The sequence below is a fragment of the Pteropus medius genome, unplaced genomic scaffold (genome assembly GCF_902729225.1).
Source record: "Pteropus medius unplaced genomic scaffold, Ma_sr-lr_union100, whole genome shotgun sequence".
In the NCBI taxonomy this organism is placed as follows: Eukaryota; Metazoa; Chordata; class Mammalia; order Chiroptera; family Pteropodidae; genus Pteropus; species Pteropus medius.
Window position 1 is genome coordinate 1589149 of NW_024354503.1, and position 27782 is coordinate 1616930.

Sequence of the window (27782 nt, forward strand, 5' to 3'; positions counted from 1 at the left end):
TGTGCCCTGCTCAGCAGCGGGTCATGGACAGGGGGCGGGGGAAACGCGCTTGTCCCTGAGGAGGCAAGGACATCACCGCCCTCTTGGCTCTGGGTCGTTAGACCCGAGGACCCCCACTTCCCTCCTCCGGGGACCAGAGCGCCTCCTCCTGGGAGGTGTTAAGGCCCCTCCCCGGGGATCGAAGGAACGCGTCCACTTTGCGCGTTCCCTGCTCTGAACCAAGGCGCCCCCTCCCTCCTCAGGGGAATCGGAAGGCGGGACCCCCAACCAACGCCGGCGGGTGGGACCTAAGCCCCTCAGCTACGGCCTGACCCCAGCCCTGTAGGGGTTCAGCTCGGCCGGTTCAGCCCAGGCCGGGCCTCTCACCGCCCGCTTCCAGCCTTGGCCAAGCCCAGCCTGCGCCCCTCCCCGCCAACCTTCGGGTCCCGGGTCTCCGCCCGTTCACCCAACCCGTCCGCGCGGGGTCTTGGCTGCCGGCCGACCAGAGCCTGGGGCAGCCCGGTGCCTTCCCCTTCCCAGGCCAGCACCCCGGGCAGGGCGGACTCACCCGCGGGCCTGGGCCGGGGGCGTCCTGGGCTCGGCACTCCGGTGCCCGCGGCAGCCGCTGCAGCTCTGCTCAGACGGGGCTCCGCGTTCGCCGCCGCCGCCGCCGCCGCTGCCGCCGCAGTTCGGGGAGGGGGGCGTCACGTGACCGGCGAGCGCTCCCTCCCGGCGCCGCTCCCCCCTCACTGCGGAGCCCGAGCCGCGGGCGCTGGAGCGGCGGAGGCCCCCACCCTGCCGCCCGCCGCTCCTCACAACAGGTCCCGGGGGCGGGCGCTCTGTGCCCCCATCTTACAGGTGGGGAAACTGAGACCCGAAGAGGGCAAGGGCTGGCTCAAGGTTACACGGCTAGACTGCGACAGGAGGGATCCAGCTCATGCTCCAAGGGGAGAGGGACAACTTCTGGGGCAAGTGGGGGACACGCCCTAGGCCCCCACGGGCTCCGCGTGTCTGCAGGGGCGGAGGGAAAGCAAAAGGCGCGCGGGGCGAGCTGGGCGAGGAGGCTGTGCCCCTGCAGCACGTACACAGGGCGGTGGATGCGCGTCCTCGCAGAGGGCCGCGGTGACACTCCCCAGCGCGTTAGCTGCTCTCGGACATCCTCTCTAGACTGAGCAGCTCACTCCCCACTCCCGACCTAACCAGGAAACCAGGGCGGTGGGAGGGAGGGCCAGTCTCGCGGGCCACGCTCTAAAGTAGAAGGAAGGCAGCAAAAGGAAGTTGGGTCAGGACAAGAATTGAAAACCCAGACAGGAAGGGGTCGCAGAGATCACCTTAGTCTGACCTCTGAGGTCCACAGGGAGGAAGAGACTTGAGCAAGGTCACACGCAAGTGAGCAGCGGCAGCAGTGCTATTGACGACTGTGGGTGGCTCCAGGGCCCCACTCCCCACTGAGGAGAAAGGGACTTGACCAAGGTCACATGCAAGTGAGCAGTAGCAGTGCTGTTGACAATTGTAATTCCAGGGCCCTACTGAAGAGTACCCTGCTGTGTCACATGTTTTCCCCTGGGATCCCCTCCAAGGGCAACCCTAGACAAACTGAGGAAACAGGCAGTGTGTCTACAAGGTCAGAGCTGTGGGGGACAATGATGAGGGTATGCTTGGTGGTCCCAAGATCATGCCCTGAGTCACAGAAGCCTGTTAGAGGGGATCTTTGAGACCTCTGGATCTCACCCTCTTGCTCTAATAACGGGAAACAGGCCGAAAAAGGGTAAAGACAAACCTATTTCATCAACCATTTAGAATCGGTGGGTCAAGGCGACAGGACCCTCCAAGGTCAGTGGATCCAAAAGGCCCATCTCACAGACAGGACTTAGGGAGGACTCGTCTTGTATTCATTTATTCAACATACTGAGCACCTGCTGTGTGCTTAACGAGCGACTGTCAGTTCCACCTCCCCATCTTATTTTCCCAGCCACAAGGACTACATTTCATCAAGGAAAAGATCTGAGGCCTTCAGCAACCCTTACACCAGCCTCTGAGATATGTAGGCCCCTGAGTGTTCAGCCTCATGGGGGCTGGGCCCAGCCATGTTTCCCCACCAAAAATCTCACCCCGACCAAGAGGTTAGAATTAAGGAGGAACAGCAGGACATGCCTCGCCCTCATCCCACCCCCTGCATATGTGAAAAGGCAGATAGGGGAAGCAAGATCAGGCACTAGTTCTATCCAGTCCTTCTCTGTCAAGTTCTCCCTCCTGCAAGCTTCCTCCAGCCAAGGGTAGGAAAAAGGCCCCAGCCCAGGGTTTCTCAAACTTCTAAGAGCACAGGAGTGGCCTGATCCCAATGTAGGTCCCTATTCAGTAGATCTGGGCCTGAGCTCCTGCATGCCTAACAAAGCTGCAGTGTTGCTGGCGCTATGGGGCCACAGACATGTTGAGGGGGGCAGGTAGAACAAGGTTAAGTTCAGGGCAAGAAGAGGACAACTGCTGGGGCTCTGAGGATAGACGCCTGTAGCATCACCTGCTCACTCTGAGCCCACTCCATCCTTGAGGGCCTTTTGATTTCCTGCCTAGCATTGAGCCTGGGCCTGGATCCTTTGCAGGATGCACCAGCGCTACAGAGTTGGTTCAAAATGGTGAGAGAAGAAGCTGAACAAGACTGGCTCAGGCACTTCTGGGGATGGTGCAGATGGTGTAGCAATTACCCCAGCCAGGTATTTTCTGCAGGGCTGTGGTCCTGGGAGATGCTTGTTGAAATCAAATCCTGTTTGGAAAGGGCCAGCTGAAAGCCTTAAGATCTTCCAGGGCTGCATCCACTGAGCTGGCTTGCCTACACCAGGGCCGGGCTCACACGTCTCAGGAAAGGCACATAAACTCCAGGGTTCTCTGAAGCACATCTCTTCCCATCCTTTGGCATTTTTGTATGCTGGGCCAGATGGATGCTTGAATTTAATTCTGATCACAATCCCAGTGCCTCTTCCTGCTTCTCCAACTACTCCCCCAAAGAGCCCTCTCCCCCTCCATGCTGTGAGACAGAGACCATGGGTTCCCAATTCTGGCAGAAAGGCACTGCTGATAGTACCATTCCGGACTGCAAGCAGAGGACAAAGGTGCCCCACCTGAGCTGGAAGGAGGGGTCAGATGGAGGCAGTGGTGATGCGCACCCAGTGAGTTGCAGCTGTGATCTTTTATGGTTTGGACTGGCAGACTCCCAGGTTCCCCAGGGCCTAAAGTCCTGTTGGCATCGGAGGACTAGGGATTAAATGTGCCCGACCCTGGCTGAGTAGGCCAAAGAACGAAAGCTCTTCTGTGCCAGGCCTATTTCTTCTTTATAATCAAGGAGCTTTTCAATTACAGCATTTTCCTCTTGACAGAAAACCTCAATGCAAGAGCCTTATAATCTCTAGCGTGTCTTGGGGGGCACCATTCTGAGACTGTCAGGGTCCCTGGGGAGAAGGCAACATGTGCTGTGCCATAGGGGGCTGGGCATGGAGCCTGAGTACTAAAGGGAAGAATGGACAAAGGCCCTGCTGCTTTGCTTTCCCTGCCCTACTTCAATCCAAACCACTCAGGACTGACCACTCACGCATGGTTGCCTCGGGGCACAAGCCTTTTCTTTTTCAAACACTTAATACGTTGCGATCTAGCCACTACCTCTGCCCTCCCCACTGCTGAAAAATGAAAGCTGACTACAAAAACCTTGACATCTAAGAAGGCTGGAGAATGAAAATGTGGGTGGCACAATGGTAAATGCAGAATGATGCCTCTTGGAAATAACTCTCTTCTCTGCCCACTCCTCCTTAGCCAGATTAAAGGGGACAGGGATGGGGCTAGAGATGGCCCAGCAGGAAAAGCAGGGCAGAAGACCGAACAGCAGTGGGGTAACCAAGAAGTGTTGCCCACAGGGCACTAAGGTCTAGGAGGGGCTGGTAAAGAGGAGTGGGCTGCAGGGTGGCTGGGAGATGGTTAGTGCCACTCCAGTGAGCATAAGACAGGATGAGGAGTGTGTCAGCGCCAGGGCACATCCCTCAGGGAGACCTGAGGCCTCAGTGTCTGGGGTGGAGGCTGCCATGCTGATGCTGGAGACACGACCAAAGATGCAATCCTGGGGAACCCAATCTTGGGCTATAGAAGTCTTTATATCACAAATGTGAACACAGCTAGAAATCCCCAAATCGAGGACAAGAGAGACAAGCCCAAAGGTGGGGGATAGCTGTGGTCAAACTAAAGTAACAGAAACTCTTTCCCAGGGGTCTTGCTGTCACAGGAGAGCTTCTAGTGGATCCTGAAGTGTTCATTTTTCCTTGCTGAGAACACATGTGACACACCGTGGGTCGCAGTGAATAAGGTGGCCAGAGCCCCTGCCCTCGGAGCCAGAACAGTCTCATACTAATCAGGCTGATTCATTTCTGGGGACCGGAGTGGTTTTTAGGTGCAGACATAAGATTCAGCCCAGCCCTAACGGCAGCTCGCAGTAAGACAAAAATAAGCAATTTACTCTAGGCCACAATTCTAGACAGTCTAGCGCAGCTTGGGGCCTCTTTCATCCAGGGAACCAATGCATGCCACAGATGGGAGCGAAGATGCAGCAAAAACACCAGGCATAAACCAACCACAGAGGCGACTCACAGACTGATGAAATAAGTCCTTCAGAGGTTGTCCAGTTGGACAATTTTCCAAAAGCACTCCCCGGAGCTTCAAGGGAGTGGGTGGGTGTGGAGGTGGAGAGATGAGGCCCCACTGTCTCTTTTTACCTCGTTCATGTTTGACAGCTTCTATACATTTGACTTCCTTCCAGAGAGAACACTGAGGCCCGAAGGGGAAGAACACCCTTGTCCAGGATCATAAAGAGCTGGTAGCAGTTTAGTGTTCCCTCGGTTACAAACATGGCAGAGAACAAAGTAGGGGGTGGGGGACCAAGATACAAGTGTGCAAAGGCCAACGTGCCAGCCGGCAACGATTCAACCAAGGCAGCGGTTGCCTAGGCTTTGTCTTCCCTGGGGTGTGTCCTCCACTTCCTGTGGCCCAGGGCCGCCATTGCCTGGCAGTACTAACAGATCTGGAATTCAAGCTGCCATTTCGGCTGCTGTTATAAGGCTGGCTGCCTTCCTGACCGAAAAGCAATTTCACTTCAAAGGGCCTGGCCTCCGCAGTCTTAGCCAAGTCCTTGAAAGCAGGGTGCTTTTTTCCTTTAAGCATGTTAGGGGAGAACAGATGATGCCCTCTATTTGAGATCAAGACAGTAATTATGTTGGACAAGCTCTAAGGACTAACTTCACAGAGGATTCAGATAGCCTCATGAATGAGAAAGTGTGAAACTAGTACGAGAATAGCCAACATGTCACATGTGCTTAGGGATGGAGGCCATTTGGCAGAAGGCTCCACCTCATCAGGGATTGTGTCTTGCCTTGGCTGGGTGGGACATAACAAAGGTTTGGTCCAGTAATGCAGGTCCCAATGCTAAAAGCAGACCAGTCACCCAGAAGAGGTCATACAACCCTTGGCAAGTCAAGAGATCAATCCTGCAGCCCCCTTCTTCCCCAAATCTAATGAGGCTCAGAAGATACTTAAATTTCACCATATGAAGAAATATCACCAACTTGTCTGAAACACACATTAAAAAAGTGATGAATGTGATATGGTTAGCAGCATGCCATGTTAATTTGATAAAAACGGTCCTGTGGTTTATTTGTTAGGGAAGAGAGAGCACAAGAAATATCTGTTCTGTGTACTGTACGTTTGAACAATGTTATTCATGAAGGCTCAAGGGGTAAATAATGAAAAACATGATTCTCGAAGTAGCTGGTAAACACTGGCCAGGCTTCTGCATTACTTCTTGCTGCCCGGTGCCTGCACAGCTCTACCTCCGAGCCTCACGATACCTGTTTCTGGTATTCTTGGCAATGACAATCAAAACCTAGGCATCTGCCCCTCTGGGGCAGGACCTGCCCGTCACAAAGACACAAATCTTCCACATGCATTCTAAACATATTTCGAATATCTTTTAACATGATCCTGCAAATAAACACAGAATCGAGACAGCTTAGTATTTGGCCATTGGCTTCATTTCCTATGGACCAAGATGAAATATTTATGTAACAGGAAGACCGAACACCTTTCCAGTCATTTTAGCTCCAAGGGCTTCCAGCATAAGGTCCATTTTAAAAGTTCTGAGAGGGCTTCCAAGTAGTTCGGCTTTGTGGTTCCAAGACCTTTTTGAAGATTTGCAAAAAAAAAAAAAAGATTCCACAGCATTTCCTTGCAAAGGCTAGTCTTTCTAATTAGAAAGAATAATGCAATGTATTTTTTACCCCAACAATATTATTGCTTCAGTGTGGGAGGGTAAACGAGGCAGCAAACACTGCCTTATTCTACTAGATAAGGAAACTAAGTCAAAGCAACTTTTCTTAGTTACAAGGTAAACGAATTATCTGGAACACAAGTGACCCAGCTTCTCACACTTGCCCTTTCAACACCTGCCTACACACTTAGTCCAATTAACAGCCAGACTCGAAAAAACCACAAGGGTTTGGGATGTATGAGAGGCAGAGGTTATTTCCTGTGCCTCCCTACTTACTAGACTCTGGCACACAGGACTTGGCATAGAGCTGTTTGCCCAGTGAAATATCTGTTAAAGTGGTATCATTTTACAAATGCTTCCAATTTGTACTTTAATGAATAAAGGATTTCAATGTTGATAATCAAATCCCCAGCTAATATTAGTGTCAGTACAACGTTTAAGGTTGAGGTGGTGAACTCCTAGCCTTCAGAATCAGAATGCAACTGGTGACAAAACTCTGCTCTTTGCTAGGGTAGAGGTAGGGGTCTGGGGGTGGACGAGAGGTGTGCAGGGTATTGGCAAAGGGGTGAGAATCTTCTTAAAATGAAAACACTGGCTTTTCAGCGGCCTGAACTGTTCACAGTCCCCTGTAACATTAAACAAGCTGAACATTAAAACACCAAAGAGAAAGGATGTGATACTCTTCCATGATTCTTTAACAGGAAAGACAGGCTTTAATGCTCATTTCACTTCAGCAGTTTGTTTTGACAGCAATAAATCATCCCTTGGGTACTTAAAACAGGTTATTCAACCTCAGCATTATTAACCAGGGTCTGATCAACAAGTCCATGACCACACAGACTAACCAACTGGACATTCAAAGAAATAAAAAAAATCACTCTGGATTATGATTCCATAGAAATAAAGGGACACTCATTTCTTTTTAATTTGGCAGAAAGATCACAGTAATTCTAAACAATGTTCATTAATACACAGAAAGATACTTATTCTCCCAGGGAATGAAAACGTCCAAATGGCAACCTATATTTCAGATAATGGTAACAATTTGTACCAGCATATGTTGTACACATTAGTTTGGGATTAAGGAATGGCCAAAAATATAAGAGGAGGGGACCTCAAGCTTTATAATAACCTGCTACAGAAGACTGACTGATCTAGTATATAAAAGTACACATGCACAACATAAAAAACCCGATGGAAAGAGTCTCTGTACTTCAATGTGGTCACAGCCAATTGGTCTCCAACTATTTGTAAATACAAAGGAAGAATCGGGTTTAGGTTATACCTTATACCTGTGCTCGCTGTACAAACTGGTGAGGGTGGCAATGCAAGGCCACTAGTTACTGTGGGTGGGGAAGAGGTCCCAGCCCAAGGCTCCTTTACTTCAAAGAGCACAGGGGAGCAGCCTGGGGATGCAGATTCCGATTGGGTGGGTCTGGGGCCTGAGCTCCTACGTCTCTAACGAAGCGTTGCAGCACTGCTGGGGCCATAGCTGACATTCTGAGTAGTGCTGGTAGAACCAGGTAAGCTGCAAGGGCAGGAGGGACAACTGGGGCTCTGAGGACAGACTTGGGGAGAATCACCTGCTCACTCGAGGCCCACCCCACTCTCACTCTGGGCAGTGTTAATGCAGGAGCCAGTACTGAGACTGGGTTATCAGCCTGGAAGACTTACAAAAGGCTGTTATTTTGTGCCATTGCATAAGAAAAAAATAAGACTCAAGTAACAAATTTTAAAACTGTTATTAACGGCAAATTGGGAGAAAGATATCAGCTTTCTGGGGGCTCCTAACATGTTGCTGTCAATCCCCAGGAAGAACCTCCTCTGGCTAAACAGCCGCTTGTCAGGGACAAGGAAGTCGCTGCATCTGGCCCTGAGTGAATGTGTACACAAGCCTTTACCTTGGGAAAGAGTAAGTTGCTTGGTGTGTTATTACTTTTATGCTCCAGCTTCATTTCTCTGGAGCAAAATAAAAGACTAAGATCTAAAAAAATCAGGATTAGCTATCCGTGATCTTGATTTTTGAGTCCTTTCCCTGGGCCGATCTCAAGGTGGGAACCACTGGTTCCTAGGATGGTTTCGAGGGTCCTGTGTGCAGCTCTCACTCTCCCACACAGGCTCATTAAACAAACCCCGTCTCCTCAGGGTGCACAGACTGAAGACATTGCAAACACAGAGGGGAAACACAAGCAAGAAGTTATAATTTTACCAAACAGCCATAATTATTCTGATAAAAAGAGCTATTCAAAAGGGATGCTGCCAAGGTTACTGGTCCTCCAATTGAAACCTGCCTCCCCCATCCATTATTTGAGCTTAAATTTTCAGAAAAGGGGTGGGAAGCCTAGCACGAATCCAAGTCTAAAAAAAACAAATGTTAGCAAGAGAGACACCTGAGTCAGCATCTCTGCCCCAAAGATGTACATACATACTCAACAGAGAAAACAGTGAAACAAACTCCAGTCTTAAATTTCATTTAAAAGTCCTTCAATATCCTTAAGAATCTTGCTTCGGTTCTATGTTGTTAATAACAATAATCCTGAATTGGGTAAAATGGCACAGCCCATCCATACACTTTTTTTTTCTTTTTTAAACAAAGTGATGTAAAAGATCCTTTTCTGGCCATTTAGGAAGAATGCTTTCAAAAAAGAGAATTGAAATGCAAGGAATGGTGCACGCGGAAGATGGAAAAACGTTTTATAAAAGCCTTGTGTTGTCCACATGTACTTCAGTCCACTTTACTCTTCTGCCAAGGTAGGCGGATTTTTCAAAAGTGCAAGGTGTATCTGATTTCCCACTTCTGAATAATAGCAAAAACTGGAGGAGGATGCTATCACATGTAATAAATATTCGCTGTCCTTTCTGAAATGCTTGAAAGCAAAAACCTTTGAAGCCAAAAATGAGACAGAGTCCCTTGCTCATGGCAGGACACACGCAGGTGCCCCCTCCTGTAACCGACACTAAGAGACAGACCGCCGGGCAGCGTGGGGCAGGTGCGCTGCAGGCGACACGGAGAGGAGTCTAATCTGAAGACACTTTTCCACAATTATGGCAAGTTCTTCACTTTCATGCTTTATTGAAAGTAAAATATGAATCAAAGACAAGTATTGGTAAGCAGGTTATGTCTCTAAAGAATTACTTTTAGTTCAGAGCAGAATGTTGTCCCACCTACTGTGATACAAATCCCTTATGGACCAATGCATCTGGTATGAAACTCAAGCAAGGAAATATAACAGAATTTTATTCCCTCCCATGACTATAAATCTCATATGTAAACATGATTTACTGTTACTGCTACTAAACTCGTTCAATCTTTATTTGCCCTTTCCTTCCCACCAACCCACCCCCCTTAAATATAAAATTTGAAACATTTCCTTCAAGTCTGATGTCCTTCAGTGCAATCTGCTTTATTTGACATAAGGCATTTGGGACAGTCACTTTTGAATGGTTTTCTGCCTTTTGGAAGAGTCATGTAATGATTTAATTCTTAAATCCAGCTTTTCTTTAATGCCCTAACATGTCAAACTCCTCTTCCCTTCTGGTCATTTCTTAGTAGTCAGCAAGTGTTCAAAAGATTAATGTCCAAGTAGACCAGTACCTGGGAAAAGAAACACACGTGGAGGTACAGTTGTGAACCAAAAACTAAGAGTTCACGTATTCCATTTGCCAAGAACGCACCATCAACAGAGAATATCCAATTTAATAAATGAGCACAGCAGCCCTTTGACGTTGAAGGATAAGAAAAAAATATCAGCCAACTTGAGGCTTTCAGCTAAATCACATTTCTGTTGAAAGCCATGTGTTTCCTATGTGTTGTCTTCACACAAGTGAATCAGATTTTATTGATGCTTTCATTTGATGGCCATTTTCATAAAGAAATTTTTTGCTTTTTGTTTTGTTTTGTTTTAACCACATCAGGAGTTTCTTTTTGGTGGTACCATGTAGACAACAAAGCCGCACTGAGAGGAAGCCTTTATTTAGGCCAGTAGCTTTACTCACTCATTTGCTTTAGCAAAGAACCCCTGATTTTTGATTCAAGCTCATTCCTGGGCAAAATCACAACCTGCTATGGACCTCTGGAGTAGGCCGCAACGGACTGAAATGGCAGGCAACACTTAAGTCTGTAAATGTCAAAGGTCCATATTTGATGGATTAATGAAAATTATTGGTGTATACAACTATCGTGGCCAAGATGCAGTACAAGGCACCGCCGTGTCTCCATCTAAAGTAATAATCCAAGAAATGCCTTAATTCTAAATAGATTAATGAAATCTTTTCGCTGAACCTCATATAATTCAGCAAATTCTTCTCCTCTAATTCTTACCAATAGCTGCACACAAACTGTTTTGCTGTAAGATGGGACTGACAGGATGAACTGGAAAAAGGTTAAATAGAAATCTCGAAATGCCACTGGCTAATGCCCCGACCTCCCTCCCAAATGAGAGAAAACAGAATGGACATCTGGCAGTAGATACTTCTAACGCACAGGCCCCACCTGAGGCTTGAGTGCTGAAACGGATAAAGAAGAGGCTTGAATAAAAAATGCATTTAACTAAAATTAATTTCGGTCATGAGACTCAGACTGAATTAAATTTTAAAATCAAATTATAGCCTTCGCTTTAATAGAAAATTACAGTATGACTCTGACACTCGTAAGCAAAACATGACAAATGTAACTTACCTTTAAACCCTTCTTCTGGCATACACACTGGAAAAAAAAAGAATTCCAAATTGAAAAGACTGTCACGACAGAGAGCAATAAAATCACTTCCGTGCTTAAAGATGAAAAGTTTAAAATAACTTTTAATTACCTTAACTCACCCATAATGATTACTTTTGAAGTTATGGATGAAAATAATCAGATGACATTCTTTCTGTTTTTACTTTTATCCAAATAATAATACGCATCATTTAAAAAGTCAAATATTGGTAAATAAGGGTTGTAATAACTGGAGCCGACACTTTGCATGACTGCGGGGAAGGCCTAGAGAAAACCACATGACTACGCGGTCTGGTGCTGTCACTCTGCCTGCTCTGTCCCCCCATTCCCATACTCCAGAAGGAATCCATTTTGACTCTTGTAGCCATTTCTTTTGGTATTTAACCTCTTTATTTCTAAATAACATGTTTATATTGTTATTTCATAATTTTAGATAATGTCTAATAACTTCCTCAATGAAAGATAGACATTTAGCTCTTCTACCACCTCTTACATACCAGCGGCCCCCTACCCCACCCTCCCGACAGTGATACTTTGTTGTTAAGTCAATCGATCTCCGGTGTTTACAATATTCTTAACTCTAAATATATTGTTCACAATTGAATCCTTTGGTGTACCCTGGTTATACCATTTCTTGTCTGGCATGACTTTTTCGGTTTTTTTTTTGGGAGGGGGGGTTGGTAGCTGCTCCATTATTTGTGTTTCATTTTATCCGTACCATTTCCAACTCAAGTGTAAACTCTTCAAGACCTATAAACCTCAAGATAATCATCTATCACTTCCACTTTTCCCTGTTGGACATCTTTTGACAAAGCCTACATCCCACTGCTCCCATCTGGACTGGGTGTGCTCCATGCCTGATACTGGGCTTCTGTTCTGAAATTTCCCTTCACCATCTTCTAGGGCACCTTTTCCTAAGTCGGATCCCTGTTTTCTGGTTCCACTGCTGACTTCTTTCTTGATTCACTCTGTTGTTTAAGAGCACATCCTCCCATAGCATCTTGGCAAATAGTGCTTGCAAGATAAATTTTCTGAGTCCTTACATGTGTTCCAAGAGCTATCAAGTGTGAGGGGTAAAATTAAGTCTGTCTAATTACAGAATTCTAGACTGGAATTCACTTTTCCTCTTTGGCATCGCTCCATTAGTTTATCTTTCTGACTCTTCACCCTACGACTGTGATTGGTTTTCCTCCCACATCTCTAAGATGCTTTTAGGATCCTCTTATCCCTAGAATTTCACTTCCTGTGTTGGGCCCTTGGTGCAATCGTTTATTTTCATAAACTCCTTTTTGTTCTCCAAATGTTCCTTTTATTTTGTTCCTTGTTGTTGTTTGTTCTTTCTCTCTGCATTATAGTTAATTTGTAAGCTTTCTTATGCTTCCTGCATTGTCCATTTCCTCTGGGGTCCTTTCTCTCAGTCTGTGACTGACATCTTTCAGTTCTATGCTCTCATTCCTCAACTGTCTTGGGACCGCTGGCTGCCCATTTCTGCCTAGTTAAGTGTGACTCACTAAAAAGATGACTGAAAACTGTTCAGTGAGCACTGGTAGGCTTCATAAGGGTCCCTGGGAGATGAACCACTTTCTTTTTTATATCTGTAGATTATTTTCTTGAATTGGCCAGTTTCCCCACAAAGGAATCTCCTTCTTCCTATGCGGAGTTAAGAGAGATGGGCTGCCAGCATTCGAACAAAGAGATAGAAGGTGGTCTCCCTATTTGGTATGTAACAGGCCTCCTTTCTGGTTTAATTTAGTCAAAGAGCTGAAACACATACTCTAGTTGCTCATCTAAGGAACACAGGTGGGGAAGAGGCAGTGACATGGGTGGAAAGGGAGGGGCTGTGAGGATCTGGGGAGTGGTGAGTTGTCCAATTGCTTCGTATACAGTTTTTCAACCAAGTTTCCTGTTTTAGGCTCATACCCCACTCCCACTTACAGGGGTACCTGGGGTCTCCAATTTCTGCGTGCCTGCCTGAGGCTCTGCAACTTGAATTAGCTTCACTGCTTGCTGACCTCTTCCATCTGCAGGCTTACATTTGTTTCTTCGTGTCAGCTCTAATTACTCTTCTCTCTGCTTTCCGTTTTCCAAATTTTTATAGATATCTTTTTCTCTCTATCTACGATCTTGTAAGATAACTAAGGTTAAGATTCTTTTGTCTTTACCTTGCATGACATCATCCATTGCAGCATAATCTGCAATTGGTTCATCAGCCTAGAAAACAAATGAAGACAATTCAAAACCACGAGAGAGGGAGCCAGAAAGAGCAGCAGGCCAGGTCCTCATCACACTGAGTCTGGCCCATGAGTCGACTACTGAACTTCTACAAGACACAAATCCAAACTGCCCAGTGGAGAACCGGGTTCAGGCCACAGCCAGCAATGTCCAGAATTAACAAAGGATACCCTGCCAACGATGGGTAGACACTCATCACCCAAAAACTGCACCGTATGTGACATTGCTTTCCTGCTTCTAAAAACACCTTTAGATGTAGAAATGTTTAGATACCCTGAGGTCACTAAATTCTGATTTAATTAATGTGAGTCAAGATACTAGTGGTGACAGTGAGTCAGGTAGAAATAAAGTCAGACTGGTCCTCTAAAAATACCATGTAGGTTAAAAATATATTTTTGTCCCTCCTCACCACCAATGGGAACAAAATACCCATATCCTTCTTAGAGTCTAAGCTATGATGGGATTAGCTGAACAAAGAGGCAAATAACTGGCAGAGTCTAGCTACTCATCTGAAGTACAAATTCTTTAATAATACAAGTCGTTTCTCGGATTTCTGAAGGGCCCTTGGGACTCAACAACTCAATAGGTTTTCAAAACAATTCCACAGAACCTACAGCTTTAAGAAAAGCAAAAAGTAAACAGAGGGAAGGGGTAGGTGATAGGGTGAAGGGTGTGTGTACATGTGTGGGGTAGATATGAGTCTGCTTCATCATTTCTAGGGCCTAACTTTATCTCGTCAGAATTGAGGCTCTAAGGTATGAAAAGCATTTATTTCACAGGTCAAAACCTGACAAATATTCTACCACATGATGCAGTGGTGTTTGGCACAGCAGTGATACTTCTGGTCACAAAGAAACAAGAGGCAAAGGGAAGTGACAAAATCAGGCCCCTAGGGAGGGTAGAATTGGACTAATGAGGCTGGTTCAATGATTCATTTTCTTTGACAACTTCTCAGAAACCCTATTTTCTAAAACATCTTCCACCTGTCCTAAGTCCATTCTACTCAAAGCCAATTTCCATGTCCTGGACAAGAATCCCATGAAGCCAACCAAAAGTATTTTGACCGCTGTGGCCAAGTCTCATGTCTGTTTCCTAGCTTTACTGGCTGGTACATACTTTCGAGCCAAGAGGAAATGAGGGATGCTTTAATAGAAGTATGGTTAAGTAATTCTGCTGATCCAGAAATTAGGGAAGAAGCTAAATCTAGATCTATTATTTTTAACAAAAATAATAACAACCCCATGAGACCTGATAATGTCGTGACCTCCTCTAAGTCTCTGTGGCTAAGCTAAGAGGTGGAGAATCCAGAAGCCACCAAAAGTTCACAGCAGTCGCTTATTACCACACCCTGCTGAGGACCTGAGGCAACCGTGACCTCTACTGCACATAATTTACACATGGGTGTGTATCATTAAGACCTTCTATAATTCCTCAGCAAAGGAAATGTTACCTACCTTTAACAAAATGACAGATTCAGGAATGACACCAAGGGTGCCGAGGGTGGCACAGTCATCACTTAAAATCTTCCCATCAATCGACAGATTCTGGTCAAAAGGAGCAACTGAAAAGGCATGCATGATCTGTGCAAAAAGAAAAAAAAAAGTCTGTATGAAGCAAAATATTGAGACTTATAACTTATTAGAATAAATAATGCATAATTCTTTAAAAAACAAAATGCGCCAGAGTACAAAAGATACCACAGTTTGCAGTCAGCCCACTTGCTAATTCCTACTGAGGCTATAATCTCAATACATCTGGGAACACCCCTAGGAAGGCTGGTAGAGAATTAAGAAACAATTATCAATTATACCCACAGATCCCTTTGTTCTGTACCTTATCACCTCTCCAAGGGTGGGTGGGGTGTACCAAAATCAAAGGAGCAGAAGGTAGGGCGGGGCTGACAGCTCCTCTGATTATAAGGCGTGGCCATCACTGTCACTCCCATCATGTCCAAGATCTGCAGCCTTTTAATAATCAAATCAAGTCCAAATTCTTTCATAAGACCACCTCTGAATTAACCAGCAGGTGATGTGGACTCTTTCTTATTTTGATTCCTTTAGCAAATAGCCTAGACTATATAATTCAGCCCTTGGAACTCATTTATTTTTAGGCCCCGAGTCCTGCCTCTAAGAACCAAAATATTAATTTCTTAAGGGTAGGGACCATGTACCCCACCCCAGTTCTAGGCAAGTGTTAAAAATTAAATCCATTTAGAAAGACTATTAGGCATAATACTTGAACATTTTTTCAAATTCAGAAAACTTTTTATTATTTCCTGGTAGTAATTACCAGTGGGGGGCAAGGAGGAATTGGGCTTAGAGAGGCACACATAAGCACCTTCGGTGATATGTTCTGATTCTTAACTTGGAGGATAAGTTCAAGAGCATTCATTTTATTATGCTTCGTAACTGAGTAACATACTCATTGGATGTACTCTATTACATGTGACTTTTATTATATCTATGTTCATGATATTATAGGAAAACTATTCTATCGTTTGTGTGTATAACAAGACCCAAGAGCTTTCCAAGTTGGGAAGACTGGGATGAGAAAAGTGGTTTAAATAATGGCAAATGGATAAATAAGAATCTTAACTGGAATTCTCGAAAGGACATCAACCTCTGAGAAGCAAGCAGGGACTGATGTAACAGGGATCTGTGGCTACAGTGCACTGACATCATCGATGACCTGCCTACGAAGCAATAACTATTTCTGGTGAGTAAGAAGTACTGACAGGATAGCTCTACCAAAGGCAGTCCAGCACACAGGCCCCAGCAGAGGCGACCAGCCCCAGGTTATTCAATGGGACCTGTGAAGGAGAAAGCAGTTACAGTGGAAGTGTCTGATGCCAACTTAATGTGGGTGATGTCACGGCTGCTCGTCTGTGGGAACGTTTGTTCACATCCCTACCCTAAATGTTAAGTGTCTTCGCACCACCCCATGAGATTGGACAAACAGCAAATACCTCTAGACATGAGTACCATCAGTGAGGGTTGATGCTCATACTTTATTTTGAGCACAAAGACAAGGACATTTAAATTCATTCGATAACTAAGATAACCATGTGTCGAATACTGTGTTAGGTGCAAGAAATACAAAAGTGACTGATCCCCCCCACAGGAGTTCACAGGAGTGAAGGCAAAACAATGTGAAGATGGTGGCAGAAGGTATGTGTAGGATCTAGGAAAGGACACAAGAAGGAAGTCAGCTTTATAACAATAAGCCAAGACAGGTTTTATAGATGAGGAACGGTGAAAAATAAACAACTGTTTATTAGTGAAGAGAAAACAATATTTCAGAATGAGAGAACAGGCCAATCTAAGGCAGGGAGGCCCCTTTGGGACAATAATTCATAAACAGTAAGCACTATGAGAATGCTTGAGTATAGTTAATATCATGTAGGTCTGTTTATCAAGTAGGTGCAGGATTCCTCATCTGTGGAGCAAAACCTGAACAATGAAAACTCTTACTCCTAAAGGTGGGTGGCGTGCGAGAGAGAGAGACAGACAGAGAGAGAGAGAGACAGAGAGAGAGAGAGAGAAAGAGAGAGAAAGAGAGAAGGAAGTGCAGGAGCAAATGGCTTTAGCTGCCAGCCATTTAACCTGTGCCAAAATTTCCTTTCTTAGGCGGGCAATACCACCCACTCAAAACCTATCTTTAGAAAAATGAAATACAATTAAACACTTAGTATCCTCTGAAAAAGGAGATGAATAAATCGTGCATCATTTACTTTATGACATCATAGGTAGATGAATTAATAATTAGGTGAAGCAAGTTTCTCCAAGTTTTAAGCAACTGTAAATGGGCATGTCTAGAATAAAACACTGACAGTTCTACAAAGCTTGTCAACCTAATAATTTGGAATTGTAGTATCCCCTAGAGGAAAGGCTCCATCAAACATAAAAAACGTACTATATGCTTTTAAAAAACCATCCACCACCACTAACCGAGGATCACATGCATGCCCACCACCGACTGCAATGCTGTCCAGGCCGCCAGGCAAAGAGGTCACATCTAGTTGAAGCTTTCAAAGCTACCACCACTGAGCAGCAAGAGGAAATCACATTTTACTGCCCCTCTTTTGACTCTGGTTGGATCACAGCGGTCCTTGAAGCAGGGGCGGGAGAGGAGAGGAAGGACGCTGCAAAGGCACCATCTGAGAAGAGCACATCTGGGGGGTTTCATTTAACAGCTGCTGCCTTCTAACAACTCATTTGTGCAGGTAACACACTCCCAGACAAAGGTTATTTCTGTTGACTTTTTGATTTATTCTTCAAAAATGGCAGTCCACAATAAAAGCAGTACAGGCTTTTCAAATGTCTTTATCCACAGGGGCTCTTTTTGTAATTTAAAGGTTTTGAATGCCCGAGGTTTACCACTGACAGGCAAAAGCCGGTGAGAGAAACAAGCTTTCTCAGATGTAAAAGGTACAATAACAGAGGAAAGATATTATGCCGACACGTTTATTTTCAGAGCTGTGGGTTCAAACGAGGGAAATACTGTTCCCAGGACAATCTGGAACACATAACACCCTCAAAGGAAGCCTGTACTTTTGCCTCAATTACAATGATAAATATCAGCAACAAGAAAGAAATGCATAACCAGTAAACTTTGCCACATGAAAGTAGCAAAGAGGGAAATTTGGTCAACTTTTTGGATATATATCAGTGACTGAAACAGATCAGAAGCCAGATTTTTTTCATGGACATCTTGAATTTATCAGCCCCTTTTGTCTGGGTTTTGAGATATACCATTGACATGCTCATTTAGAGTACTTCAGTACTGTTACCAAGAAATAACACTATCATGAAGCATTTTCATAATGCCTACACCGCATTCACTGAATTGATTTGCAAAGCAATGCATGCTTTTAGAGGGATGGAGAGGGAATGATCTAAATTGGACCCTTAAAAAACAATTTGGAAAACACCAGTCTATAAAGAGAGGTGAAGGGAACTTTAAAATTCTACCAAATAGACTTATCTGAAACCAAAAATACTGTGATAAAAAGAATTTCTGACTCATCCATGTGAATAAACAATTAAAAGAGTTGCCTTTTATCTCCCCCTTACATTTCGCAGTAGATCCTGGTAATCGACTCACATACCTAGTAGGTAGTCAAAGAAAAACACGCAGCATGATAAAGTGAGAGAACACTTATCCAGGAACAACTCTGACATGTTAACAAATTGGCGCTCAATGTTCCTACTGGAAAGCTGCTCAGAAATGGCTTGAGTTTACAGAATCCAAAAAACATTTGATCTTCATAGAAAGATTCTTGGCTATTGTGAAAACTTTAAGTCATTTTAAAGAAAGAGTTATTTTAATTTGGGGGCCTTGCAAGCGTAATTTGAAAATCAACAAAGCCCCCTTTTAATGACCTCTATGAGCAGACAGAGGTCAGTTCTGGAAAAAAGTTACATATATCAACATAAGTGGAAAGCAGGATTTCATGAAGGTCCTCTAAGGCCACAGCACACTTAAACAGATGTTATGTTGTCCTCACCTGAATTTTCAATTCTTTTAATGTTTGATTAGCAGAAACAAGAAGAGCTTTCTCACCACGAACTTTTCTATGTCGCATACTTCGCCGAATAACTTGCTTTTGATAGGCGATATAATTTTGATGGGATATCTTTTGCCTCTTTGTTCCTCCGTTGCTCTATAACGAAGATGCAAAGCAAAGAAAACACTGAAATTATCTGCAGTATGACCCACGCTGAGAAAGTCCACCAGGAAAACAAAAGCCATCTTATTTAGTCCCTTAACCATTTGTAATTCAATGTCAAAAATGAGTAGAAAACTCATCAGAGATTCTTAGCAGGCTCACATAAAATTAAGAAAAAGAAAAGAGTGAATGAGCGATGCCTCTAACTGCATGTAAGTGCCAGGATTCAAAAAACTTACTATAAAAGTTATTTAAAAGCAAAATGGTAAGTCTGACCTTAAATTAGAACATACAGGTGGTACATCAGAAAACTTTAAGATTACTAAATTTAATTCATAATCCTAATTGGTATTAAACATTTTCTTGCCTTCTGGAGAATGACACAGAAGTATAAACTGCTGAGAACTTTAAAATAGACAGTACCTTAATCAAGACACCAAACTTAGTTTACTAAAAACAGGAGACATTTGATTCAACATGATCACAATATATATAACTTGGCCTATAAAATATTTTTGCAAAAACTGTTCAATCTAAATATGAGACATTTAGACTCAACTTCCAACTTCCAGAAAATACAAGGAATAGAGAAATAAGTTAAAATCATTAACAGAAGGAGGCAATCAGCTGAATCCAGAATGTGGGACAATCTATAAAAAATCGAACTAGTCTCTAATTAAAGTCAAAGAGGATAACTATTCTACATGATAACCATATAAAGTGAAACAAAACAATGCATACCTTAACTGCACGCTGGTTTGGAGGAGGGGAAACTGTTTAAGACATATTTGGGATAGCTGGAGAAACCTGAGTGCAGGTAACAGGACACCGTACTTACATGCTAGTTTAAGTATTTAGTGGTAAAATGTCATGATGAACACGATTTACTCAAAGATAGTTCGGTAAGAAAGTACAGGCATACATATGGATATATGATACATATTATAGTAGTCTTAAGAAAAAAAAATAGATAAGGACCAAATGTCTTTCTATAATACTCCTAAAATGCCTCATCAAGAGGTTAACAAAGAATGAAGATTCTTCTGCTAACTAGGCCAGAGAATGAAAGAAACAAAATTTTAAAAAGAATTCTTTCCCCGGTTTAACTAAATCTGAATGAAGTAACTAGCTAACTCCGAGGCCCTGGCTCTGGTTCCCGTAGTTGTCACTGACTGACTGCTGTGCGTAAGCAGAGTGGTTTAGGAGTCATTATGGGCACAGATGCCACATATTCATTACCATTAGGGCTCCAGAGAGTTACAGAGCAGAAGAGAATCAGGACACAAACACAGAAGAGCACTTGTTCAGGGTGACATCCACTGGCTATGCACTGCACAAGGTTCATCTCTAGCGCCGAGTCTAAAAATACATAGGTGATTCTAACAATCGTAAGAAAATGTCGGGAGAACATACGAGTTCAAAAATAAAAATCAAAGTTGATGAAATATTTTTTCCTAATCTCCACTGCTGAATGAAAAGGTGAAACTAAACCTAAATTCCATAATTAGGAATATAAGGGAAAATACTTATAATAATAAAATTTTACTTTAGAAATACAAAGCACAACCCTATAACAAAGCCCTGAGCATTAACCAAGACACATTTTTTAATGACTCAGATTCTAAATGGGTTCTAAAAGCTTTTCCCAGAATTATTTTTTCATAAAAATCCATAGAATTAAAATCCAACTTATCTGACAAAAACCAGCCCACTGGTTTTAGAAGGCTTTCAATTACCTAAGTGATACCCAACACTGGGTACATTATTAACCTAAATTGTAGATACAGTCAAAGTCAAAGGAAGTGGGTTGATCTAGCTTAGAGAAAAGAGGAAAGGGGATTTGTTCATCTCCATTAAGGACAAGTAGAAATGCATCATTGCTATTACAGGGATTTAAAACAGCACTTACAGAAGCTATCTATACACTGAGATACTATAATGTACAGTTGACCCTTGAACAACACAGGTTTGAAATATGCAGGCCCACTTTAAACGTTTTCTTTTTCCAATAAACATAGTACATGTATTTACCTTGTGATTTTCTTAATAACATTTTCATTTTCTCTACCTTTATTGTTAAGAATACAATATGTAATACATATGACATACAAAATAAGTGTTAATCAGTTGTTTATGTTATTGGTAAGGCTTCCAGTCAATAGTAGGCTACTGGTAAAGTTTTTGGGGAGTCAAAATCATACGTGGATTTTCGGCTGTGCGGGGGATCAGCCTCCCTAACCCCAGGAATGTTCAAGGGTTGACTGTATTACAAAGAAAAGGTTTGAGGAAGCTGACATTCTGGGACTCTATGCTCTTTTCTAAAGAAGGAAGGTTACACTTGAGATTCACTTGTGGGACAAGAACTATTTAAAACATGCTAGAGTATTACAACATCCAAACAAGGAGAAGACAGAAGAAAATTATAAAGTATAAAAAGTAATTACAGCATACAAAGCAATGTTTCCCAGCATTCTCTATCATATTTGTCAATGTGAAATCTGTTGTCATCCACAACTGAGAAGAACTCAACATTCACTTTTTAAAAATTGCTGTGGTTATGACCATAATGAAAAAAACAACATATTCAAAAAAAGTTAGTTTCCCAAAAGTCTAAATTATTTGAAATGTAGAGTTTTCTAAATACCTCTTAGGCTGAAGAGCAAAGCTTGAAATAACAGAAACTAAACACAAAAAGAACATACATATCAAGCTTTACAAACTAATTAACAAATTTACCAAAAGAATGGGAAGTGAGTTGGTGATAAGAGGTAATAAAAAAACTGAAAAAAGATGAGATTCCCACCTGATTATTAAACCATAATCCCAAGGGATAATAAGTAAAATAGTATGGTACTGCCAGCCAAACTCGGGAAAGAAAATGAAGTCCTAAATCAGGACGGGTATGTGTATACACAAGCACGCATGCATGCACACATACACACACACACTTTTAATATGGCAACTAAAAAAAAAACAGACTAGCTGGTAGATCTCTGACTTGGAAGATGAAGTTATGAGGAGATGGGACATGAAAAAGTTGACAACAAACAGGTTAGTAGGCAGAAAATATGTTTGTAAACTCTTATCAAGAGACATTATTTGATTTAGTAATCTCAAAACCTATCCCAAGGAACAGAAGGCATACATGTACATAGATTCTAATAAGGGTATTATTTATTACAGGAAAATACTCCCTCAAAACTGAAAGCCTGCATTCCTATAAAATGTACAGATTTGATTGGTACTGAAGCAAAGGAGATTCTTTATGCTGACAACTGAAATACAAGCTTTAACAAGAGTGGCTGATCGCCATCACCAGGGCGGTGCATAGAAGTGCACAATTTTGTTCTTTTACATGTGTTTTAAAGTTAACATTTTAAAAGACTGACAAGCCATGGAAACTAATGCTGACATATCTCTACACCAGCTGTGAAACTACAAGTAACATTTACCTCACGGAGACCAAGATTCAAGTCAAGAGGGCTTTTTAGACTTTCTCAATGTTGAAAATGAAGTAACAGTATCAGTGTGTACAGACAGGCCAACAAGCCCAGATATCTCTGCTCTGTAACAGATACAGCAGATGGCCATTATGACACTTTTATTCCTTCGGGGAGAATGATAACCATAATTTGACTATACTATATTTTAGCAGTAAGGAAAGAAAATAAATACCTCACCTGTTAAAACTAATCTCTAGTTAGAATAGAAATTCCATGAATTTAAGGTATTCATAGATTATCCTGGAACACAGGGGTCTGATTTTTTGAGAAACTGAAACTTATCTACATCATATACCAACCAAACATTCCCACATTATTTCCTGTTAAGACAATTTTCTCCAATATCACTATGAACATATAGAATATAACCAAGCAACCAAATAAAGGGCGACGGGATAGAAAATCATAACGGAATACAGAGAAAACAGGCAATTTTAATAGAATTCGAAGTTCAGCACAACAAAAGATTAATGCTGATCTGGTCATCGAACACCTTATTTAGAGGCCCCAAAGCCCATCTATTAACTCCATTATTAAAGCTACAGTTTATTTTTGTTTATAATGAGGAAATCTGAGTTAAATAATTTTTTCATACTTAAAGATTCCATAATTAAACAACAAACCAAGATATGGGTCTTGTTTTAGTTTTCTTTTCCAGCTAAAAATCTGTTACATTATATTTTAGCCTTTTTTCCTTAATAGCAAGAAACATTAATTGTGGAATAATGTAGTCCACGGCTTTTCGTGAGAAATCAGGACAGCTAGAACGTGCCACCAAAACTAAGGAAAGAGAGAAAATGAGGAAGGGAGCTGAGAACCAACATCCCACGTAGGGCACAGAGATGTCGGGGGAACGAAGTGGCTGCTCTTCCAGAACAGCAGAATGTATGACAATGAAAAGCAGCTTCGACACGTACTTGATTAAAATCTGGATCTTTTTCTCCATCTGGTTTAGCTTCTTCTTTATCTTCCTCTGTTTCAGAACTACTCACATTCAGCTCGGGAGCCGAATCCTTCATCACCTGAATGCGCCAGGAGAACAGAGAGAGAAAGAGAAGTAGGTCAGACCCTAGGAAGACAAGCTACGGAGGCTGTGGGGGCTTTGACTGGCCGGCCACTTTTATCAATGGTGGGATAACAGACCAAAATGAGGATCAAAACTCAGCGGCTCTATGTATTCTGTGCTCTTTTAACACGTTAGTTTTTATCCTGTGATTTATTCTTGTTTTTAATGCAGTCACCATAAATGTAAGTGATCTCTACAGAACAGTTATTATTATCAGGCTTTTACAATGATGTTATTTTGCAGAAGTTCAAAGATGCTCTACGTTTTCCTTAGTTTACTGATTGTCAGGCCTTTTCAAGTCAAGTCGTTCAGACAGCAGAAGTCACAATGCTCCTTAAGACTGAGAAGATGAAGAACGAAAACAAAGTGCTCTCATGCACTATGAAATACTGTTATGAAGCTCAAATACTAAAACTTTTGCTAAATTGGATACTGTATTATACTAGGTGCCAATATATACATGTACTAATAGATACAAAAAATTTAAGAGCATTTCAAAGGGATAAATTGAGACATTTATGTTCGCTAGCTTCCTTTTCCCACTAGGAAGTGAAGACCTTAGTTCAACTTGGAAAGCACAACCCTAGACCTTTAAAGTCTAATTTGTAAGCTGCCTTTCTATAACAATGTGTGTGGTAACTATTGAATAAAATGCATTCTATTTTGTCTTTAATTCCAAAAATCTTGGAATCAAATTAATGAGATGTCCATAGATCTGGGTCAGAATCTACCCAAGAGCCATCCCTCTTACTAAAATAATAAAAATGCTCCAAATCTAATCCACAGTTAAGTTTTAACACCTCATCTCCCAAAATATACCCAAGCCTGTCTATTTTACCTACCCTTGTAGATCAATGCAAGTCATCTATAAACTGACTTTTCTTATGTTATGCCCTCACCAATTCCAACACAATGGGCAGGGTGACCTTTTTAAAGCATAAATCAGATAACACACGACCTTGCTAGAAATTCTCCAATGGCTTATAGCCACACTTAGAATAAAATCCCAAGCCTTGGTATAATGTATAAAATCTAACAGAATTTGGTCCCTCATTCCATCACTATCTCTACCTGAAAGAAACTTCATTCTAGTCCACTACAGTATCCGGTGGCCACACGTGGCTATTTAAATGTTTAAATTTAAAAATCTAGTCACCGTAGCCATAATTCAAGTGCTCCACAGTCACATGTGTCTAGTGGTACTGTAGTGTATAGTATAGACATAGACATTTCTGTCATTGCAGGAAGTTCTATTGGACAGTGCTGCTCTAGATACAATGATTTTTCACTCTACTGCTTGAACACATTAGGCTATCCCTTTAGCTCTTCTTCCTCCCTTTGTTGGAATACTCTCCCTAGGCTAGATCCCTGATAGCTAATGCTCAGGTAAAATTATGCTTCTTCTAAGTCGTCTTTCCTGCCTAATACTCCCTCCCTATCTGACTGTCACCTCCACCTCTATCAGTCTCTCACTTTGCCCTGTTAAATTTCCTTCGAAACATTCCTCCCTGTACGAAATCAAGTTAATTTATGGATTATATGTTTATAAACTTATGGGTTTATTCTTGGTTCACTTCACTAGGTACAAACATTCTTGAGGGCCAGTGCCTTGTCTATCTTCTTCACCACTGTATCCCCAGCAGAAAAACATCCCTGGCACACAGGTGACATTCAATAAGTATTTGTGTATACAGTAACTGATTAATTCCACATATAATCACATAATTATTCAATTCTTGTCTAATTTCAATTCTTGTGTAATTTATATTCTTATGCCAAACAGCTCCAAGAAAACAAAAATGTGACTCTAAGCAGTCCAAAAGCAAGCCAAACAAACAAAAATAAGCTTGATCATTACTAGTCATGGCCACAAGAGGGACTGGTACCTTCTTATTATCCACAACTTTATGGACATAGATGGTGGCTTGAGTGTATTCACGCAGGTCCCTTTGCTGTTGACACAATAAGCCCTCTCGGCATTCTGGACAGAGTTCTAAAACAAAACAGAAGTGGCGTTGAAGAACCTCTAAAAATATGTATCAAAGTTGCCACTGAGTATTCATTAAACTACTACTCATATTCTCTATTAATTATTGTATTCTGTTATATGCAAATAAGGAAACCCACTTACTATCAACAAATAAACATACAAAAACTAAATGATTATATGATAGTTTTCACCTGGAGAGTATTAGTTTGGAATGCCACATGATCTTTAATTTTAAATAGAGAATACCATACTGACATATTCTTTCCTTACTCCTTAAATGTCAACTTTTTACTATAGAAACCAAGAGCAGTATGAAAACTTACTAGGCTCAGAAATATACTGTGTTTCTGAAGGATGTACATCTTCCACTTCAGTTCTTGTGATTTTAATTACATGATCCACAACAAAGAGCTTTTGTATCGTTTGCCACTCACTGGGCCATATGAGAGCTATACTGTGCAAAAAAACCACAACATGCCTTAAGACACACGGAAATTAAGAGAACTAACGTAATCCATTAGCCTCCTCAACAAATATCAGCAAAATCAATATTTAATACAAAGGAATTAGAGGGGAAAAATATCATCATCAACAAAGAACAGTTTCTTTCATACAAAACAATGCTACGATAGCATTAAAACTAAAGTTATATGAATCAACATGGTTAAATCTCAAAAACCTAAATTGAGTGAAAAAAGTCGGTTGCAGAATATAGTATGATGTCATTTATACAAGAGTTTTTTTAATATGCAAACATTGCTATGTGTGTTTTTGGTTTTTTTTTTTTAGAGAAATCCTTTCTGATTGATAACCCTCAAATTCAGAACAGTAGTTATTGAGAGAGGAAGGAAATAAGAGAGAAAAGGAAGACTGGAAGAAAGGATAAGTACCAAGGAGCCTTCGGTTATATTTTAATTGTTTAATTTTTAAACTGGCTGGTGGCACATATTTGTTTGTTTTATTATAGCTATTGTTCTGGCTGTCTGGCATTTAAACAACAACAACAAAAGAAAAAAGGAAAAAAGAGCTGAGGGGAGAACATAGAAGAAAATATATATTAATTCTAAACTTCCTTAACTAATATTAAAGCATTGATACATAAATAATAAAGTCCTTAACTTTAGCTTTGTCCCAAAGGAATTTTTATTTATGTGTTTCAATGTTCTTTTCACAGTTTTTGGGCAAGGTGAGAAGCATCCAACCTTCTCTTATATAGTTATATTTAAAAATTATTTCAAAAGACAAAATTGTGACATCGGGGCTACGTTTCATAGATGAGCCCTTCTGGAAGCACCTGAGGAGTGGATCAAAATTTGATTGTAAGACCCTATATTTCCAGATGATCCCTCAGTGCCATGCTGCCTTCCCCCTCCTCCATTTTATGAAGCCTAGTGGCTACAGATAAATGACAACCGAAACCCTGTTGATTATGTGATTCTGGAAAATAAGTCCATCTGGAGACTCTGCACTGGTTACCAGCAGCTTGGAAGGAGAAAGCCGGGCTCCAGGAAAAAGAGGGAAGGAACAAAAGGTAAGGTGCCCATGGGAAGCCTCTTGCCTTTTATGGAGAAATAGCCTTTTTTATTTAAAAACAACAACAACAACAACAACAAAAAAAACGCTCACTCTAGTAGAGCGTATAAAAGGAAAAAAACCCACAATTTAGCAAAGGACTAGATTCTTAAAGTAATTGTGTCAGATGAGAAATTTCTCGATCATTAGAAACAGAAAAATTGCATGAAGAGAAGGAACTCACAGTTTAGAATCTTCTTTGGTCATGGAAGCAAATGTAAACATGAGTCCCCCATGGGGACACAGAAGAGCACTGTTTCCGACCGATGACACAGGACTACATCTTGTAGGTTTCCTACTCAAATGAAACAGGAAGGATTAATATACTGCATGACTACAGAGAAAATTTTTAAGATAATTATTTTAAAATTAGAGATATATTTAAAAGGATATTAGTAATTAAATGTTTCTTAGAGTTATTCATTTAACTTAAAAGAAGAGCTTTCAGTATATACTAGTAAAGGTAACCAAAAGGGTACTATGATCAGAACCCATGAATTCTTAAAAACACTATAAAATCAACCCCCCAAAAAACGGAAACAGAAAAATTTTGGATTCTACCTAACAAATTTCCTCCATTCTTCTACAAAGAACTGTGACACAATGTAGAGGACATCTGTATCCTAGAACAGAAAAATCACATAAAGATATCCATTAATTCACCGCATTCTGAACCTAAATCTTTAGGGAACATGTTTTTCTACACACTGTGGTCTTTTTTAAGTTTTACAAATAAAATGGAAAAACTGCTCTCTAC

The 27782-nt window shown here is 41.9% G+C and overlaps 2 protein-coding genes across 8 annotated transcripts in view; both read right to left on the minus strand.

The window, feature by feature from the left end:
• RAP1GAP (RAP1 GTPase activating protein) overlaps nucleotides 1-641 on the minus strand; it is a 63294-nt gene extending 62653 nt beyond the window's left edge. For all 3 annotated transcript variants that reach the window (XM_039854224.1, XM_039854223.1, XM_039854222.1), the window contains exon 1: nucleotides 548-641. The gene's annotated coding sequence lies outside the window, so the exon portion shown is untranslated. The remainder of the gene's footprint in view (nucleotides 1-547) is intronic.
• A 6310-nt stretch (nucleotides 642-6951) lies between these two features.
• The window catches only part of USP48 (ubiquitin specific peptidase 48), a 65709-nt gene continuing 44878 nt past the window's right edge, over nucleotides 6952-27782 (minus strand). For 3 of the 5 annotated variants that reach the window (XM_039854696.1, XM_039854697.1, XM_039854699.1), the window contains 10 exons: nucleotides 27587-27648; nucleotides 27210-27320; nucleotides 25777-25907; nucleotides 25350-25456; nucleotides 23315-23419; nucleotides 18733-18888; nucleotides 14681-14806; nucleotides 13157-13205; nucleotides 10956-10982; nucleotides 6971-9872 (listed from right to left, as the gene is read on the minus strand). In XM_039854696.1, coding sequence (XP_039710630.1) covers nucleotides 9850-9872; nucleotides 10956-10982; nucleotides 13157-13205; nucleotides 14681-14806; nucleotides 18733-18888; nucleotides 23315-23419; nucleotides 25350-25456; nucleotides 25777-25907; nucleotides 27210-27320; nucleotides 27587-27648 — 897 coding nt within the window. In that variant the 3' untranslated portion in view covers nucleotides 6971-9849. Of the gene's footprint in view, nucleotides 9873-10955; nucleotides 10983-13156; nucleotides 13206-14680; nucleotides 14807-18732; nucleotides 18889-23314; nucleotides 23420-25349; nucleotides 25457-25776; nucleotides 25908-27209; nucleotides 27321-27586; nucleotides 27649-27782 lie in introns of all 5 variants that reach the window. The other 2 variants (XM_039854695.1, XM_039854698.1) reach the window with 2 other exon arrangements.